The following is a 19,182-nucleotide window of genomic DNA, read 5'->3' on the forward strand; positions in this document are numbered from 1 at the left end:
TCGGGGAAAGCAGGACCCCAGAGCCCTGTAAACACCGCGCGACCACCTGGGGCAAGATCTTGTAAGAGGTTCTTTTCAGAAAGATCGGAGAGCAATTCCCGATTGGTAGAAGAACTTGCGGTAATACACGCGTACTCTTGACGACCCCGCCCCAACGACTAGCCCCTCCCCTGTGCAACCCCGAGAGTTTGGGGTCATGCAGGGGGCGCCAGGAGCTCATTTAGGAAGCCGGACCCCGCCCGCAACCGCAGAAGCCTCGAGTCCACATCTGGGTCTCTAAAGTCTCGCCGTAGCCAGATCCAGGATCCCCACCTTCTTCAGCAGTTCCCGGGAGCCCTCCAGGTCCTCGCTTTCCCCCTTCCCCCCCTCCCCGTCGGAGGCGCGGAGCCGGCAGGCAGACCCCGCGGGCGGCTGCGGCGCCAGGCCCCGCCCCGCCCCCATTATCATTAGCAGATATTACCCTAAACACTTGCTCTTTACCTCCTTTCTCCCTCCAGGCATTGGCGAGGCGGCCTGTCAATCAGGAGCTCGGGCGGCAGCCCCCCGCGCGGGGGCTCGGCGATGCCAGCCTCAGCGACAGGCGGCGGCGGCGGCGGCGGCCACGGCACAAACATACACCCTCCCACACGCGCGCACCAGGGCAGAGCCGGCGGGCAGGCGGCGGAGGCACCCTCGGAGCCCGGCGCTCGGCGGGGAGGGGACGTGCTCCGGGGGACCGGCCCCGAGGCGCCGGATGGAGGAGGAGATGCAGCCTGCAGAGGAGGGGCCCAGCGTCCCCAAAATCTACAAGCAGCGCAGCCCCTACAGCGTCCTCAAGACGTTCCCCAGCAAGAGACCGGCGCTGGCCAAGCGCTACGAGCGACCCACCCTGGTGGAGCTGCCGCACGTGCGGGCGCCCCCGCCGCCCCCGCCGCCCTTCGCGCCGCACGCCGCCGTCTCCATCAGCAGCAGCGAGCCGCCGCCGCAGCAGTTCCAGGCGCAGAGCTCCTACCCCCCCGGGCCCGGCCGGGCCGCCGCCGCCGCTTCGTCGTCGTCGCCGTCCTGCACGCCCGCCACATCCCAGGGCCACCTGAGGACTCCGGCGCAGCCGCCGCCCGCGTCCCCCGCCGCCTCGTCGTCGTCCTCGTTCGCCGCCGTCGTCAGGTATGGCCCAGGCGCGGCGGCGGCCGCAGGCACCGGCGGCACGGGTAGCGACGGCGCCAGCCTGGAGCTCAGCGCAGGTACCAACTCTCGGCACAACTTTCCTTCCCGCCACGGCCGGGGGCAGCGGGAGGGGACCCGGGAAGGAGAAGCGGGGACCCGCCGACACTCTTCCGTGTTGGGCCGAGTCGGGACGTCGGGGCGCACCCTGAGGCCTCCCCGCGCGCCCGGAAACTTCGTGAAGATTCTCCAGCGCCGCCACGGCTGGGCTTCCGACGGCGCGCGCTTAACAGGTGGCTCCGCGGCTTGGATGCGGCACCGGGAAGCACGGCTGTGGCGGTCGGCGGCCGGGATCGCTTGGGCGTGGGCCGGAGTGGGGCCAGACGCCCCAGGGGGATAGCGGCGGCCGCTACGGGAAAAGCTAGAGCTTCTCGGGCCGCCTCGCTGGGACGCTCTAGTACTGCTTCACTTTTTCCGTCCGCTTCTTCCCTTTCTCCTCCTTACTCCATTTCTTTCTTTTCTCCACTTCTCCTTTGCCTTCTGGTGCTTTCTTCGCCACCTCTTTGATGCACTCTCACACTATCGCAGTCCACGCTGGTTGGCTCTTAGCTGCGTTTTTCCTTATGTCTTTTTATGTGCGCCTGTGTTTCTCGGGTGCTCTCTGTCTTGCTCTGTCCCTTTCCCCTCCCACCTTCTGGTTGTGAGACTCGGGGCCCCGCGTCTGCCACGCCGTGGACTTCGCGAGGCGCGGGGAACCATCCCGTCCCTCCTCCCTGCCCGGGAGCCGCAGACACTCTGCTCCCACCGCCCACGTTGTCGTCCCCGCCATCCCCTGGTCCCTGCCCACCGCGCGGCCCTGCCCCTCCGGAGCATCTCGCCCAAGCCCTACAGAAACGCCTCGTGGGGAGCACCCACCCTGGGGTCCGCGACTCCTCTCCTTTATCCCGAGTCCGCGGGCGCTGCCGGGGCAAAGCAGCCCACTGCCTGCCTGTAGAGAGCGAGATGGGCTGGTTTCGAGGCCACAGCCTGAGGCCTGAGCCCAAGGGACCTCTCCACCAGCTCCCAGTGGGTGCAGCCACGTTTATCCGCTCATTAGAACTAAAAGTTCCTGCCAAGGCCTTTTATGACACTTCGGAGCCCCCCAAATCCTGCATGTCAGTGAATATGAGACTCTTTTTTTTTCCCCTGTGGGAAATAGAGTGTTGTGTCTAAATGAGTTATAGATGCCTCCACTAATAAATCTGTTGTTTGTCAATATTTTGACACATGAAGGATTGGTTTTGAAAAAGAAAACCTAATTACAGGTTATAGTGAAGACTTGATCTGTCACATCTCTTACTGATATGAAGATGGTTGATTGCTTTCAGTGGGATTCTTAGGTGGGCTTCCTTATTGTTTGTGGGGTATATTTTTTTCAGTTGCTCTTGCCCCAGTATTCCATTGTGTTTTTATATTCTTCGTTAGGCAGTTGGCTTACTTGATTTTCCTCCTTACTTTTCTTCTTTTTTCCCCCTTTCTTAAGGAGGTTCGTTTTCTTTCTGGTTTGGGATCTTATTTTCTCCTAAACTATTTCTTGTTCAGGCGTATGTTTATTTCTAGACTTAGCTTTACCATCCTGTATTTTTATGTTGTTTTCCAGCCATTTGAGTCCTTTTCCCATTTTCTGTGTTTTGCTATTACTCTTTTGCATAGCCTCAGTTCCATCATTTTCATTGAGGTTTTCCCCTCATTATCTGCCCAGGTCAGTCTTTCATCTCCTCTTGCTTTCTCTTTCCAGCCTTTGCTGACTCTTTCCATATTTTACTTCCTGTTATACACTGTAAATTTACCCCCGTCTCATTTCCATTTTCATCCATAGTTTTAGCTGGCAATATATTTCCTGTATTGCTGCTTTTTTTCTGCACCAGTCACTTGCTGTTCTTTCCTTGGTCACTTCTACCCTGGCAGTTTCCTTGCTGTCCTTCATTCATGTGGAGTGTTTTATTTTTTTTCCTCCCTTTTCTCACCTTGTTCTCAATGTTCTCTTTCAGTATTCCCTCTAATGTCCTGTTTAGTTTATTTTGTCTCTGTTCCCAGATGGAAATTATAACATCACTAAATCTAAAGGAGTGAAGAGGGGTTTTTTTTATGCCTTTCAGACTTCTCTGTATTTCCTTTTATTCTCACGGCTGCTTTTGTTGTTTTTAAGGGAGGTCATCTAGAGGGGTGAGCTTGATAGCACCAAGGGCTGGATGCCTCGTGCTTGTTGGAAAGATGGGAATTGGATGGTAGGTTTCTTCCATGCAGTGAGGAAAATAGTCTGGGGGGAAAAAAGCCATAGAATTAGACATCATGAATTGTGGTCATAATGTTAATCACTGATGGACAAAGCCATCTCTTAACAGGCACAGTGTTGTGAGTGGTCATCAGGGGCACAACCACTTGAAGAGCTGATTGGTTCTTTTAGAAATTAGTCGTTCCACTTTGAACCAATGAGCTTGTGTGCACAGACCCATGGCCATTTAAGCATACAGGATGGGGTGGGGGATGGGTGTGGTGCTTTGCCTGTTGCACCTTTGCAAAAGTGTAATTGCAGTGTCTGAGGCTACCTGGTAAACTGAAAATAGCCAAAACATTCATGTGATGAAATGAGTCAAGGACAGAAGAAGAGACATAACTGAGTGTCCTGAGTAAATACAGTGAAAAGATGAAAGGGTTGAAGTGAATCTTAGTTGCCATTAAGGGCCATAACTGAGAAGAGAAATATGTGATTAAAAACAGATTTTTTTTCAACGTTCTTATAAAATCTCATGAAGAGTATAATTTTCCTTAAAAGGGGTAATACACCATGGTTTTAAAAGCATAGTTTTCCTCTGTGGGAGGCTTAGAGTTAAAACCCACGTAGATCTTGATATGCAGCCTAAATTTGGCATCAGGAAATGGGAAATTGCATCTTTAAGCAGAGTACAATCAAAAATGAATTACAATAAATCCTATATAATTGCATAGGTCATTCTCTTTAATGAGATTTTATTAACCTGACTGTCAAGCTTTTGAGTCAGGCAGATATTTTATCTTCTTCAACTGATAAAAGTGTCAGCTATAAACCACCATATAAATATTCATAAATCTACACATCTGTGGCAGCCTATCAGCATCATTCTTTTGGACATTAAAAGCATTCTAATTACTTTCTGTCTAGCAGAGCTGAAATGCTGCCTGTTATAGTATGTGCTTGGCAGGCATGATTGCTTTTGTTTGCCATCACAAATAGCAGCATCCTATTTTATATACCGATGGTCCAGAAAATATTCAGGGATTGACTGAGCAGGATGAATATTAGGAAGCACCATCTGGTTTTGATAGCACCGAGTATATTAACTCATCTGTTAATTTTTGACACATCATTGATTTATTTATTTAGAAAAATTGCATCCTACTTTGCTGTGTTGATGTTTGCCATTATGAAAAAAAAATTGGATGCCATTTTTTTAAAAAGACATAGTTCATTGATTTAAGACAAGGGTGGTGCTTCCAAAGATGCTTTCATTTTCTAAGTTCTATTTTCTATGCCATGAAGTCGTCTCTTAAAAAGAAGTTAAATTAATGTTTTAAGGAAATCATCTATTTTGAACTAGTGAGAAATCCTTGGGTAGATATATGAATACATGATAGTAGGTCACTAAAAAAAATTTCTGCTTCTGCATTTTTAATATTAATATATTTCACCCTTCGCTGGGCTAAAATCAAAAGGTTACCACTAATCTTGACTACTGTGATCTCCTTCATAGAAACAGAATTCTCTTGGGGATCTGCTGAGATGGGCAAATTCCATTCAAGGCTTTACTTACAAAGAAGGGCGGTAAAGTAGGGAGACTGTATTTGATTGCCTACTTCCCATCCCTCTTCTTACTCACTTATCAGATTTAGGATGGATTAAACAACTTAAATTCAGGCGAATTTCTCGAAATGAATTTTTTAATTAAAAAAATAATCATGGGTTCAGATTTTGGAATCAGACAAGGCACAATTTGCAGCATGATATTATCTCCCAATAGGCTGCACAATAAAGAAAAATAAATTAGAAGTGGGCATTTTGGAGGGCTTTGTGATTGTGATTTGTTAACATTTTATGGCGTTTAATTTTAGGGAAGTTAGGGATAAAGTAGTCCTTCTGTAAACTGTTGATTTTCTCTTTCCCTGCCATCACTTGAGTGGAGCATTCTATGACTAAAAAAAAAAAAAAAAGTTAAAATCATGATACATGTTCACAGTTTGCTCAGTTGAGAATCATAGATCAGTAGCCATTCAATTGTGTTCGTATGAAAACAGAACTTTTGTCCATTTCTTAATGATAATGGGCATCACACAGTACTTGCATTTGTAATTATATTCTGTCTAGAAAGCTAAACTATTGCTGCATGCAATGTGTATTAGGTGGAAAGATTTGCTATTTTCCATCAAATGTAATGGTAGTATTTTTCATCACACTCTTCCATGTATCAATGTTAAAATAATATTCAAATAATTCAAGGTATTGAGAAGGGAAAAAATTCAACTTTAAGTGTGACAGTAGCCCTTTTTGTACATATCATTTCTGAAAGCAAATTCAGATTGAAGCATTTAAAAAACTGCAGGCAAGAACTACTTTATGATTGTAGCTATTCTCTCATATTCTGAGTGCACTTTAATAGATTATCTTCATAATGTAGTATATCACATAATGATTTTTTCTCAGCATGTTACAAGTTTATCCTTCAATTAAGAAAACAAATCACGCTTGTCCCTAAGTCAGATTTTTTTCCCTTAAAATCTATGCTCTAATGTGATTTATCAATATGATTAAAACTACTCAGTGTATTGTAGGACACCGAACAAATACATTTAAGCAGTTCTTACCAGGCAATTCTGTGTTAGACTTTCATATTTTGTCCCTTTCATCAAGGTTATGTTGGACCATGCTGATTAAAATGCAAACAGTAAATGCAACTTCAGGTCTAGAATGGGATTATAGGATTAAAATGAATGAAAACTGCTGTTGTGCTGGAATTGAAAATTCCTAATCAATATCATCCTTTGATTTTACTAATAAAAGAACAGAAACCAGGAAGTAAAAAAATGAGTGTAACATCTTAAACCTCTTACTTGTATAGTTCAACTGTTGGCTTTCTTATTATTTGGTTTTGGCCATTGTAAATAAATGGCACCCAAATATTTTTGTGAGACACCAGATTAAGAGCACCATCTGGTGCGTCACAGAGCATGTATCAGATAGTTACAAAGTATAAATCAAGCTAACAAATTGTGTAACAAAATATGTTCCGTCCACCTACCTTGACAAATACACCTTCATGGTAACCAGGTTTGGAATTTACAGCCAACCCATGTCTTTCTCTCCCTACTCCCAGCTTTATCTTCCACCAGGAGGGACCTCATATACACATATATGGAGGTCCCAGTTCACACTTCCAGGGTCTGACACCATGATCACTGTCTTTGGATTGATGGCTAAAGAGAAGATGGCAGCATAGATCCTTAAAGCAGTTTGAGTGGGGAATTCCTGGATCTTGGGGTACTTGGCCATGGGGACAGGATTGGCTGGAGAAGGAGGGTCAGGTGGCGGTTCTGCTGCCAAGGTCTGAGGGTCTAGAATGGGAATTCCTAAGAATAAGAAAGTACTATCTTAAGAAGAAAATAGTCCTATGGACTCTCAACCAGCCTAGGGTGGACTTGCTACCCCTGCCCCAGTCAAGTAAATCTGATAATGCTATAAACTGAGATGCTCTATGTATGTGCAAGAGTACCTGCTATGTGTTCAGTAACTATTTCTCAAGGCGTTGTGCTGGCCTCTCACACTCCAGTGCAGTTTATGATCCTCTGATCCTCTACTGAGTAGAAGAGATCAGGCCTCTATTCTGACTTGCAGTTTTTCAGCGGGATTCAGAATTTGGGAGATGTAAGGGATGCTTCCCATGTGCCAAACACTGTGCTATATGGGCTTTACATATATATTCTTTTTTTTTTTTTTTTTTTTCTGAGATGGAGTCTCACTCTGTCTCCAGGCTGGAGTGCAGTGGCACCATCTCGGCTCACTGCAACCTCTGCCTCCTGGGTTCAAGTGATTCTCCTGCCTCAGCCTCCTGAGTAGCTGGGACTACAGGCATGCGCCACCATGCCCAGCTAATTTCTGTATTTTTAGTAGAGACAGGGTTTCACCGTGTTGGCTAGGATGGTCTTCATCTCCCACCTCGTGATCCGCCCACGTTGGCCTCCCAAAGTGCTGAGATTACAGGTGTGAGCCACCATACCCAGCTGCTTTACGTATATATTCTTATTAAAAAGTTGGAAAAGAGCACTTGGACCCCTCTCCTCTGATTAGCTTAGTTATTTCATGAAAGAATAGCAAGAAAAAAGAACACAGTGGAATGTTGAGCACTGCATGGAGTTCTCCTAAAGTGTGGTTTCCTTGGTCTTACATCCTAGTTGTGTTCTAGGGGATTTCTTATTGAAGCTGTTCTAGCTCATTATTCCTATAGCAGCCCTTGAACATCTCACCATTTTTTATTCTGAAAGTTTTTTTTTCCTTCCAAAAAAAATACAGCTAGTCAACATTTTCAGGGAGAGCTAGTGCTAGTTGCATTTTTATCTTAAACAATAGTTATAGGCATCTAAAATCTCGAATATTTTGTTTGTTGCCATTATTCTGGGAAAGGGGAGAGGAAATAAGAGACATCCTCATGCTTCTGTGTCAGCTCTGAAAAGTGCCCCTCTCTGTATTTATAGTAGCCCATTCTACATGGCAATCAGGAAAGAAGTGAATCTACCTCGTGACATTTATATTTAGGGTAAATTTTCAAGACCGTTCGATATCATTAAATTACATTTTCACAATTTGGGTTTTTTCCCCTTTTGTTTTTGCAGTGAGTTGATTGCTTTTGTTTGCTTTTTGCTTTCAATGGTTGACAATATGCTTTAGAATTCATGTACATGGGCTAAGAGGCACCCGTGCCTTGTGCCATTTTAGAATATTTGGCAGTCTACCGGAAGAGGTTCTAAGAAGTGATACTACTGATTTTCAAATGATCAGGTTAGCCTAAACATTGGCCTTGACGAGAAATCCAAGTTAGCAAATAAGTGAAAAGAAGGAATAGTGAACACAGATGTTAGAAGACACATACAGTTTTGTGTTCATCCTGTGCCCATAGGCCCACTCTTTGCTTTACCTTAGATTTCTAGTGAGCTCTTCAAAAAGACTTATCTTTCTTTTCCAGTTTGCATCTGGGAGCTATGTACTCTCGGCAGGGATTGTATCAGCTGATTAATCGCAAGGGCATGAGGGCACTCCAGAAATAGAAGTAATGATTGCTTTAAGCCCTCCTATCAATGAGGAATTGAGTCTGCAGTGGCTGACTCAATTCGTTAGAGTAAGGATATTAATGAAACCAAAGGTGTGAGTTCAGACCTGTGCAGCCAGTTAATGCCACAGAGAGGAAAATCTCTATATGGTGCCCAAAGTCACAGTCCAGCCGTTTCCTAGAGCAAGAGACTGGGTGTGACTCATCTAGCATCCCGCAGTCGCAGAACAACAGGAAGCTATGCATTCTATTCATAGTGGATTTACTGTGTCGTCTTGGCTTATGACAGAGAGTAGAAATACATATTTTTAACATGTTTGAATGTTGAGCTCAAAATTGAGGACTTTATTTATATTTTGCTGTTGGCTGTTGGTCACTGATGTGTCTTCTCATTTGTTGCAGAGAGTCGAATGATCTTGGATGCCTTTGCCCAACAGTGCAGTCGAGTTCTTAGCCTCTTAAATTGTGGAGGAAAACTCCTGGACTCCAACCATTCTCAGTCCATGATTTCTTGCGTAAAGCAGGAAGGCTCAAGTTACAACGAAAGACAGGAGCACTGTCACATTGGGAAAGGGGTCCACAGTCAGACCTCAGACAATGTAGACATAGAGATGCAATACATGCAAAGGAAACAACAAACTTCTGCCTTTTTGAGGGTTTTCACTGATTCTCTACAAAATTACCTGCTCTCGGGGAGCTTTCCGACTCCAAACCCCTCGTCAGCCAGTGAATATGGCCACCTGGCCGATGTGGATCCTCTGTCAACCTCTCCTGTGCATACATTAGGTGGCTGGACTTCCCCAGCAACGTCCGAATCCCATGGCCACCCATCTTCATCTACACTGCCAGAAGAGGAGGAGGAGGAGGAAGAGGAAGGCTATTGTCCTCGATGCCAGGAGCTGGAGCAGGAGGTTATTTCACTGCAACAAGAAAACGAAGAGCTCAGAAGGAAATTAGAGAGCATCCCAGGTATCCTGCCATATTCCTTGCAAGACAACTGCAACCCTTCTTTCTTTCACTTGTCTCATCTGTCTGTCTGTATTTCTGTACTCATGTATGTGTATGTGTTATGTATGTGTGGGCTTTTTTTGTTTTTTGGCCAGTGATGTAGAAAAGTTGGAAAAAACAGACATGCTCATGGGCTTGTTAGCCCATCCAGTGCCAAACAGAAATTGTAGGATGAGCCACTAGCCTGTTTACTTCCAGCTACCGTGTTCTTGTGTATAGAACACCATAGTCCTATTGAAAGGTGTCTCTATCAATATAAAAATAATTTCTAGATGTGCTGCTTTGACAATGAAATAGGTCAGGTGCTATAAGCCTATTTTCTTAAAAAATGGTCCTGTTCCTTCAAAATGGGTTTTGAATTTTTAAAAACTTTGATCCTATGCATTTTGTTAGTCAGTGATAGAAATTAAAATGAAATACTTTGAGAGGCAGAACTCAAATAGCACTGAACAAATGAAATGGTTTTTTCTATTTCATTAACTTTCCCTGCCTTTTCTTTTAAGTTTCAACAAGCATAATCTCTTTAGCATGTACACTGTCCTTTACTGTTATTAAGAAACTGTGAAACTAATAGGTCAAAGATAGACCAGTAATTCAACCGGCCCCAAACTATTTGTGGCTGGCCTTGGCTAAATATGAGGCATTTCCTGCCTCTTAGAGACACTAGATTTTCAGAGTAGTAAAATCATCTTTCTGGCAAGACATTCTCTCTGGGTTGCAAAGTCTTTTTTATTTTTTGAGAGGGAGTCTCACTGTGTTACCGAGACTGGAGTACAGCGGCACCGTGTCGGCTCACTGCAACCTCCGTCTCCTGGGTTCAAACGATTTTCGTGCCTCAGTCTCCTGAGTAGCTGAGGTTACAGGCGCCCACCACCACGCCTGGCTAGTTTATATATATACATATGTATTTTTTAGTACAGATGGGGTTTCACCATGTTGGCCAGGCTGGTCTTAAACTCCTGACCTCAGGTGATCCACCCACCTCGGCCTTCCAAAGTGCTCGGACTACAGGAGTGAGCCACCGTGCCGGCCCTGATTTTACTTTTATCTTTGAATTCATTCCTGTATGTCTGTGGCTTACAGAAGACAAGATCATTAACAAGAACAATCTCTTCAAACCTTTTAAATTGTGCAGTCGTTGCTAAGTGTTGAAGCTTGTGCCCACCAATCTACACATTTATTGGTTAATTGCGTACATGTACTACTATTCTAATATATTGGGGTTCAAAATAAATCATACATAGAAAATTTTAAAATTTTAATGCCGATGCATATGTATAAATATAAGTTATATTCTTTTTTTTTTTTTTTTAATTGAGACGGAGTCTCGCTCTGTGGCACAGGCTGGAGTGCAGTGGTGCGATCTTGGTTCACTGCAGCCTCTGCTGCCTGAGTTCGAGCGATTCTCCTGCCTCAGCCTCATGAGTAGCTAGGACTATAGGCACGCACCACCATGCCTGGCTACTTTTTTTCTTTCTTTTTTTTTTTTTTTTGTATTTTTAGTAGAGACGGGGTTTTACCATGTTGGCTCGGCTGGTCTCGAACTCCTGACTTCAGGTGATCCGCCGGCCTTGGCCCCCCAAAGTCCTGGGACTACTGGCGCAAGTCACTGCACCTGGCCAATATAAGCTATATTATTTTCCTGATACAGTATCTTTGTATCACTCAATTTGGCAGCTGATCTAGAAAGAAGGAAATGTTAAAGAAAGCTACCCACTTGTTTATTAGTAGACAAAGGAAGCAAAAAGAAGGCTTATCATTTAAAATAATTCTCCAAATAGAGCTGAGGTTTGGTTCAGAACATTTTGGAATTAGATTAAGTGCAGTTGTCTTGTGGAGGTGGGGAAGTAAGAGGTGCAGCAAATCCATTTTCTCCTTTTGCATTGGAGCCCTGGAGTTAGATGCAGACGCGTAGTGTTTTCCCACGCCAGGCAGGCACCAACTACAAGAGGGACACTGGGTAGAACCCAGAAGAATGTAATGGAACCAGATCACTCCTGGTTTCCCCAAGTCCGAGACATGGTTGCAGCTAGCACACTGTGGGATTTTACAAATCCACAGCTATGTAACCCATGCTTAGTTCACTCTGGGTTTATCTCACGGGTATTTTTCTTGTCAGCCCCACTGCCCCTCTTTAACTGGGGCAGAAAATCGTGTCCTAGAGGTCGTCCAGCTACGGTGACTTTTGTCGGCCACTCAGAACTATAACCAAAGGAGCCTTCCTCGCTTTTGAAGTGCTTAGTGGCACTCCTTGATCTCATCTTGGGAAAGAGTTTCAGAGTGCAAGGACAGGTGACACAAATGTCCCAAGTAGTATTGTCTAATTCCTGATCCTAAATATTTGGCAAGCTGTATGTCCTTGATGTGTCCTAAGCAAACTTGGGGTTCAGTTCCACGCTCACTTACTGAACCCATAGCAGGTCAGGTGCTTTGTGGTAGGGGTTCACTCAGTGTTGGCTTGCCACTAATCATTGTGTTTTGTACTTCCCAGAAAGATGGAAATGCTGCCATTTCTTGAGGCTTCTTGATGATCAAACATTGAATTGACACTGGTTGAAATTAGGCTAATGATCAGTCCTATTACTGTAAACATTCAACCCTGTTGACAGCCCCCTCCCCGAACTTGAACCAGCAACCATTTCACATGGATAACTGTGTTTACGTTAAGTAATACATCCAACAATGTGGATGAAAAGCCAGTTTATTAATTATGCATAGTAAAAGTAGTATACAATGAAGAAAATATTCTTTTTTTTATGATTACTTATCATGTATTTGTGACCTAGGGACCACTTAATATTGGAAAACAGGTTAAAATGTCACTTGGAGATGAAAACTTGATCAAAGGGAGAAGCCGCTGCCCTCTTGCCCTTACCTCTCAATGCCCATTTTTACCTAAACAATAAACCAGCCTGTGAGTGACACCCAGGAATCCACTTTTTACTTGATTAGCTGTGCATTTTGGGTAGAGGGGTATCTGTTATCATTTGAAGAAAAGTGTGCTATGTGGTACACTGGTTTTGCACAGAATAAAAATGTTTTGTCCTACAGTAACTCTCCTACATAATTTGGGATGGATTTTCCCTAAGCAGTGGTCTCACCAGGACCCCATCGTTCTAGAGGCCAATACATTTCTGTGGAAGGACCTGGGGCTTTCTTCTAGTAGAATCTACCTGAGTTGTGGGAATCACTTTTTTACAGCCAAGCAGGATGGATGAATACAAAGGAGAAGGCAACGCTCAGCAGGTAGCACAGAAAATAAGGTTGGAAAGGAGATAGGTCAGCTGCTGCAGGTCAGAGCCCAGGCAGTGTTCCTCGGTCGTTTCTCTGCCTTTCCGGAGGAGTGCTGTTGAGGATTTTTTTTTTTTTCTGAAATAAAGCCTTTTTACCTGGGAGCAGTTCTTGAAATGAGAGTTAAAAATAAACAAGCCTATCAGTCTACAAGAAAAAATGATTTCACTTGGGCATCTCTCAAGGGAAAAGGTGAGAAGCCATACCAAAACAAAGAAGTTGTGGGCAGGCACTATTTCTGGCACTACTCTGAGAGGGGCAGTGTTACGGTATTATTTGTAAAATATCCATCACAGTCTTTTGATGATCAGCTACATACAAGGCAGGGGCTTCTGGAAAATTCTCTCTTAACTTTTCAGAGTCAGTTGCAGGTGTAGGGAATTCAAATTTTATCCCAATCATATAGCATTAGCACATTTTCTTCTGTATTGGATCACCACACTAGAAAATTAGAAAGTGTTTTGAAGTAAAATTTTTTGAAAAGGAAGTGAAATTATGTTAAAAGAAAAAAGCCACAAAAGGAGAAGACTTTTGAATCAGGAGCATGAAGGGATGAGAGGTTTTTAAAAGAAGGAAAATGGTGCATGGAACTTCTCATTGGAGAGAGTGTCAGTTTAGAGTAGTCACATTTGCTTAGGAAGCTTAGTCAACACTAAGGAGAACTCATAAAGGAGGACAAATATAAAATAACCATATTTCATCTAATCTAAGATGTCAGTAGATGTAAGCTACACCAATCTTTATGCTCCACTAAGAAAGAAGAAATCATAATTGTACATTTTAATTACCTTTGAACACAAAGTCCATAGATTTTAAATATGAAAAACTGGGTCTTAGAATCATAAAATGTGGTAATTTTTGCTAAGAAAAGTCCAAAGTAAAATAATTATAACACATTAAGAATACCTTGAAATTTTCTGTGTGCCAAATATAGGAAGGATCTGTTTATTGTTGATATTTTCATTAAACTTGGTTTTGTAAAGTTAAAGTATACAAAATGAAGTTATAGGATATATAGATAGTTAAAAGTTACTGTAGTGAAGCTGTATCTGTCATCTCACGTAGTTACCCATTTTGCTGTTCTTGTAGTAAGAGCTGCTAAAATCTACTCAGTAGCCTTACTCTCAAGTACGGTACAAATCTGTCACCTGTGTACTCCTCATGTTGTGTTGGATCTCTAGACCTATTCATCCTACATATGTGCTACTTCGTAACGTCTGAGCTATATCCCCCCATTTCCACTCCAACTCCCCACCCCTTGTAGCTACTGTTTTGTTTTCTAGCTCTGTGTATTTGAATTTTTCTTTATTTTAGGTTCCACATGTAGGTGAGATCTTACAATATTTTTCTTTCTGGGTCTGGCTTAACATAATGCCCTCCAGACTCACCCATGTTGTGGCAGTGGCAAAATCTTGTTCTTTTTTAGGTCAGAGTAATATTCTATCCAATAATACACCACAGTTTCTTCATCCACTTGTCTGTTGACAGACACTTAGGTTGTTTCCATGTCTTGGCTATTGGGAATAATGCTGCAATGAACGTGGGAGTGCAGACGTCTTTACAAGATGTTGATTTCACTTCTTTTGGGCATATGTCCAGGAGAAGGTTTGCTGGGTCATATTTTTAATTTTCTAGGAAAATTCCAATACTGTTTTCCATGTCTATACCATTCCACATTCCCACCAATGGTGTACAAGGGTTCCCTTTCTCCCATACACTCACCAACACTTGTTATCTTTTGACCTTTTGCTAACAGCCATCCTAACTGGTGTCAGGTGGTGTCTCATAGTGGTTTTGATTTGTATTTCCCTGGTGATTAATGATATTGAGTATATTTTTATATATGTGTTGATATTCTTTGGAGAAGTAGCTATTCAGGTATTTTGCCCATTTTGTAATTGGGTTATTTGTTTTTCTACTGTGGAAGGGTATGAGTTCTTTATATATTTTAGATATTAATCCCATGGTCTGCAAAATTTTTTTTTTCAGACCATAGATTGCTGTTTCATTTTGTTGATTGCTATGCAGAAACTTTTTAGTGTGATGCAGTTCTATTTTTAAAATTTTTGCTTTTGTGGCCTGAAAATTTTGTTGTTGTTCTATGTAGTAAGAGCTGCTAAAATCTACTCAATATCCTTAATCTCAAGTACAGTACAGATTTGTTACATTGGGTTATTTATTCTTGCTTTTGTGGCCTGAGCTTTTATGGTACCTAAAAAATTATTTCCAAGGCCAGTGTCCAGAGCATTCTCCCTGTGTTCTTTGTCTTCCAGGACTTTTATAGTTTCTGGTCTTGTATTTGGGTCTTTTATCCATTTTGAGTTTATTTTTGTGTATACTATAAGGCAAGGATCTAATTTCATTCTTTTGCATGTAGAAATCCAGTTTTCCCACACCCTTAGTTGAAGAGCATTGTTAATGTTTTTGTAGCACCCTCAACTTTCTGAAAAGTGCTTTTTTAAATTATCTCATTTTATCCTCATAACTCCGTGGGGCCACAGCAAATATTAGTATCATTCCTATTTTACAGACAAAGAGGTTGGACAGTGAGCTCAGTTGGAAACCTAGGATTACAATCCAAGCCTCTGACTCCAGATCTAGTTTGTTACCCGCGCCACCCTCAAAACAGCTGATTCTCATTATTCACCATCGTTGTGTTCTATAAAGTCACTGTGAGCACCACATTGAGAATATTAAAACGTTCCTCCTAGGGGAAATACAGAGCTAGGTTCTTAAGAGCCTCTGTTCACAACAGTTTCATCAGCTGATCAGTATATAACTGTGTTTTATGTGCGTGTTTATTTAAAGAGACCTTATTTAATAATTATCGCTGGTTGAGTAACGGCACTATAGTTCATGCCTGAATGAGGTGTATCTAACATGCTTGTTTTCTCTGTAAGACGCATCACAGTCTTCTTGTGCTTAGGAGCAGTAGACAGCACTTCAGTGCTACAATTAGGGCCATTTGAAACAGTGAGATCACCAACAAAAGTCACAAAAATACAAAAACTGTAGCACTAAATAATAGACCATGGTGAGGACACTTGTTTACAGTGATGAGAGCTGAAACAAGAAGGCAGAACATTGCCTTGTTCCACTTCAGCTGGGAATGTGTGCATATCAGGTTTTCAGTACTCTGCACATGCCTGTGAGTCACTACAAAAGCACCACAAGGTCTGATTTGGGGGTTACAAATACATTTTGGCAAGTAAAGCACATTTGCACATACCGAATCCGTGAATCCTCATCAGGATCCACTGTACCAACTCCAGAGGCTACAAACTAGAGAACTAACCTTGGATTCTGCAGTTCTGATCATGTTAGTCCACTGTTGTCATTCTCTAATTAAGAAAGTTTTAAAGTGATCAGTCATGTCAGTTTTTGGATAACAGGAATTTGGCAAGAACAGAACACCCCAGAGTAGATGCAGTGTAGACGTGTGCTAGTATTCTCCGGTGCCCTCACCACCCTCCAAACTTGAATATACCCACAAGGGCCTGTGGGAGGGAAAATGCTCAGGTCGATTTCTGATCCTGAGAAACTCACGGATCATATGTAAAGTGGAGGCTCTGAGGTAGATGAAAAGAACTTAGTACATTCTGAGTATCAGGGCGAATGATAGGAACAGAGGAATAAAGAATTGAGTTATTTCCCTGAGAATTTGGTGAACGTCATCATGGCTCTTGGTTACAGCTATCAGTGACACTGAGGGAGACAGAGCAACAGGAGGTAAAGAGAATGGATTCGGAGTCAAAGCCGTGTTTGAATCTCCTCTCCTGCTACTTGGTATCTGTGATTGTTTTGGCAAATTGCTTTAATCATGCCAAACCTCAGTTTCCCTTTCTGTAAAGTGAGGTTAATAATACTGTAGGGATGTTGAAAGTACCAAATGCAATGAAGTCATGGTTGGGTGCCTACTAGTCTTCAGTAAGCACTCAATAAATGGAAACTTTAAGAAAAAGAGGAAATTATTCTGTGCCTAGTGCTCCAGAAATCATACGTTGTTTTCCTTATGATAAGTGGTGTTCTTACCTTACAAAGGTGTCACCATTCAATTAGTTGGCCAGGTGGGGAACCTCAGATCCATCCAGAGCTCATCTTTCCTTCTGACTTCCAGTCAGCCTCCACTCTTCTGGGTCCCACCTCTTAAACACCCTCTCTTTTCTCTCCACTAGTGTCAACCAGGCTCATCGCATAACTGGAGCTGTTGCAAGAGTCACTGAGCTCCCCTCCCAGACTCCAGTGCCTCCGCAGTTCCCAAGCAAAATTCATCACTTTTCATAGCACGTCATGCAGATTCTGTTATCGTTACCATAGGAAGTTGTTACTCTATATGTGTCTGTGTCTCCTGATGTCCTGATATGAAGAGAGACAAGCCATGGAGGTCCTTGAGGACAGAGGCTCAACGTCATCTTTGTGCCCCCTCTTTCCTAGCCCACTGTTAAGCATGTTGTAACATCTACATGTTAATTGAATTGAATTAATGGAATGAGGATACTGACATGAACAAAAATATAACTGCGCATCTGTAGGCTAATACTTACAGCTCATTGTTTATTTCTAGATATTTACAATTCAGGAGCTTATCCTTTACAGAGATGATGTGAATAGGGCACGTAAAGACGATGAAACACACAGATGGCCACGGTTGTCAGAGGACAGTAAATAATTCAGTTGCCCTATAAAAGTGTATGTGGAGTATTTTGAGATGTTTTAAGTCCTTGAAAACAACTGTATAGCAAGATAGATTAAATATTGCTTGAAGGGTGAAGAGAGAAACTCTGATCAAGATTTTAATGCAATGAAAATTAGGAACTAGAGACCCAAGCACCCTTAAGATGGGCAAAACCAAAATCTGAGCGGTTTTCCCCAAGGAAAACTATTTAGGAAGACCATTTCCCTAGTCTCGTTTACCAGCTGCTCATACAAGACAGCACAGTCGACAGAGTCAATTAAGTGGCCTCAATGAAGAATTCACTAGACTCCCAATCTTAAAATGACAGTAGCTTACATTAGGCACTATTTATTGGGTGCCTTTTGCTTTACATGTATTATTTTAATTAATCCTCACAATAACTGTATACAGTAGGTCATTATCCCAGTTTTACAGGTGAGATCATAGAGGCCGGGAGAGGTTAAGTAACCTGCCCAGAATCACATGGTTAGTAAGTGTAGGAGTCAGTACACTGAAAAATAATAGTATCCAAGAGTTCCTTTAGGACTAATATCCAAGGCTTTTTGTCAGTTAATTGGTGTCTACTAGTGTTATCGTAGAATGTCTGAAAGACCCTGTGTGTGTGACTTTAACATCCCTGGGGGCTTTCCTTTTCTTGAGCGGGACACCATCGAGATATCCTACATACCCAGTGGAACATTTATAACCCATTCCTCTCCATTTTTACTTTGCTTAGACAAAATTGTCTACTGCTGCTTAGACAGTACAGCTGCCAAGAAGGCACTGTCAACAGAATCACGTAAGTGGCCTCTATGGAGAATTCAGAGAATTCATAGACAACCAATCTTAAATGACAATAGTTTACACCAGGCAGTATTTATTGGGTGCCTTTTGCTTTACATGTATTATTTACACAAAAGACCTTCCTTATTTCCTTTATTCCTCTTAAGTATTTTACTGTTTCCAGGATTCTCCAAGATGCATTTTGAAATTATGTTACATAGAGGAGAAGAAAATTATAAATATCAATATCGGGATAGGTAGTAGGTATGTTTTAGGTACCTTTATAGCCATTCTTCATTGTAATAGAAGTTTCGTTTTTGGTTCCTCATTTATGTTCTCATTACACCTAATAGATTTGTCAGACTTTGTCCTGCAGAATGGACAAATGAATGAGTAAAACATGCCCGACGGGTCTGAAGTAGTAGTTTCACTGTGAGAGTGACTTGTTTAAAATTCCTAATTTAGGCTGGGCGCAGTGGCTCACCTGTGATCCCAGCACTTCGGGAGGCTGAGGCAGGTGGATCACCTGAGGTAAGGAGTTCCAGACCAGCCTGATCAACATGGTAAAACCCCCTCTCTACTAAAAATACAAAAAATTAGCCGGGCATGGTGGCGGACGCCTGTAATCCCAGCTACTTGGGAGGTTGAGGCAGGAGAATGGCATGAACCTGGGAGGCGGAACTTGCAGTGAGCCAAGATCGTGTCATTGCACTGCAGTCTGGGCTACAACACTGAAACTCCATCTCAATAAATAAATAATAAAATAAAAAATTCCTAATTTGCACGAGGAGGGAGTTGGCTGTGAAAGCCTCTGGGGGCATCACCAGCTCCTCGAGGATCCCCTGACCTCTTGCTGCTGAGAGTCAAGACCCACTCTCCCTTCCCTTGGGGAAGGGAGTGGAGTGGTGGCCTGGTCTCCACACAGCTGCACCTGCAGCACTGGTCGCTCAC

At 43.0% G+C, this 19,182-nt stretch overlaps 1 protein-coding gene across 2 annotated transcripts in view; it reads left to right on the plus strand.

Annotated features, from left to right (window-relative positions):
• Window positions 1-497: 497 nt before the first annotated feature.
• The window catches only part of BEND4 (BEN domain containing 4), a 46,580-nt gene continuing 27,895 nt past the window's right edge, over window positions 498-19,182 (plus strand). For both annotated transcript variants that reach the window (XM_008017522.3, XM_038008587.2), the window contains exons 1-2: window positions 498-1,220; window positions 8,877-9,443. In XM_008017522.3, the coding sequence (XP_008015713.1) occupies window positions 734-1,220; window positions 8,877-9,443 (1,054 nt within the window). In that variant the 5' untranslated portion in view covers window positions 498-733. The remainder of the gene's footprint in view (window positions 1,221-8,876; window positions 9,444-19,182) is intronic.

Source organism: Chlorocebus sabaeus, chromosome 27 (genome assembly GCF_047675955.1).
Source record: "Chlorocebus sabaeus isolate Y175 chromosome 27, mChlSab1.0.hap1, whole genome shotgun sequence".
Classification (NCBI taxonomy): Eukaryota; Metazoa; Chordata; class Mammalia; order Primates; family Cercopithecidae; genus Chlorocebus; species Chlorocebus sabaeus.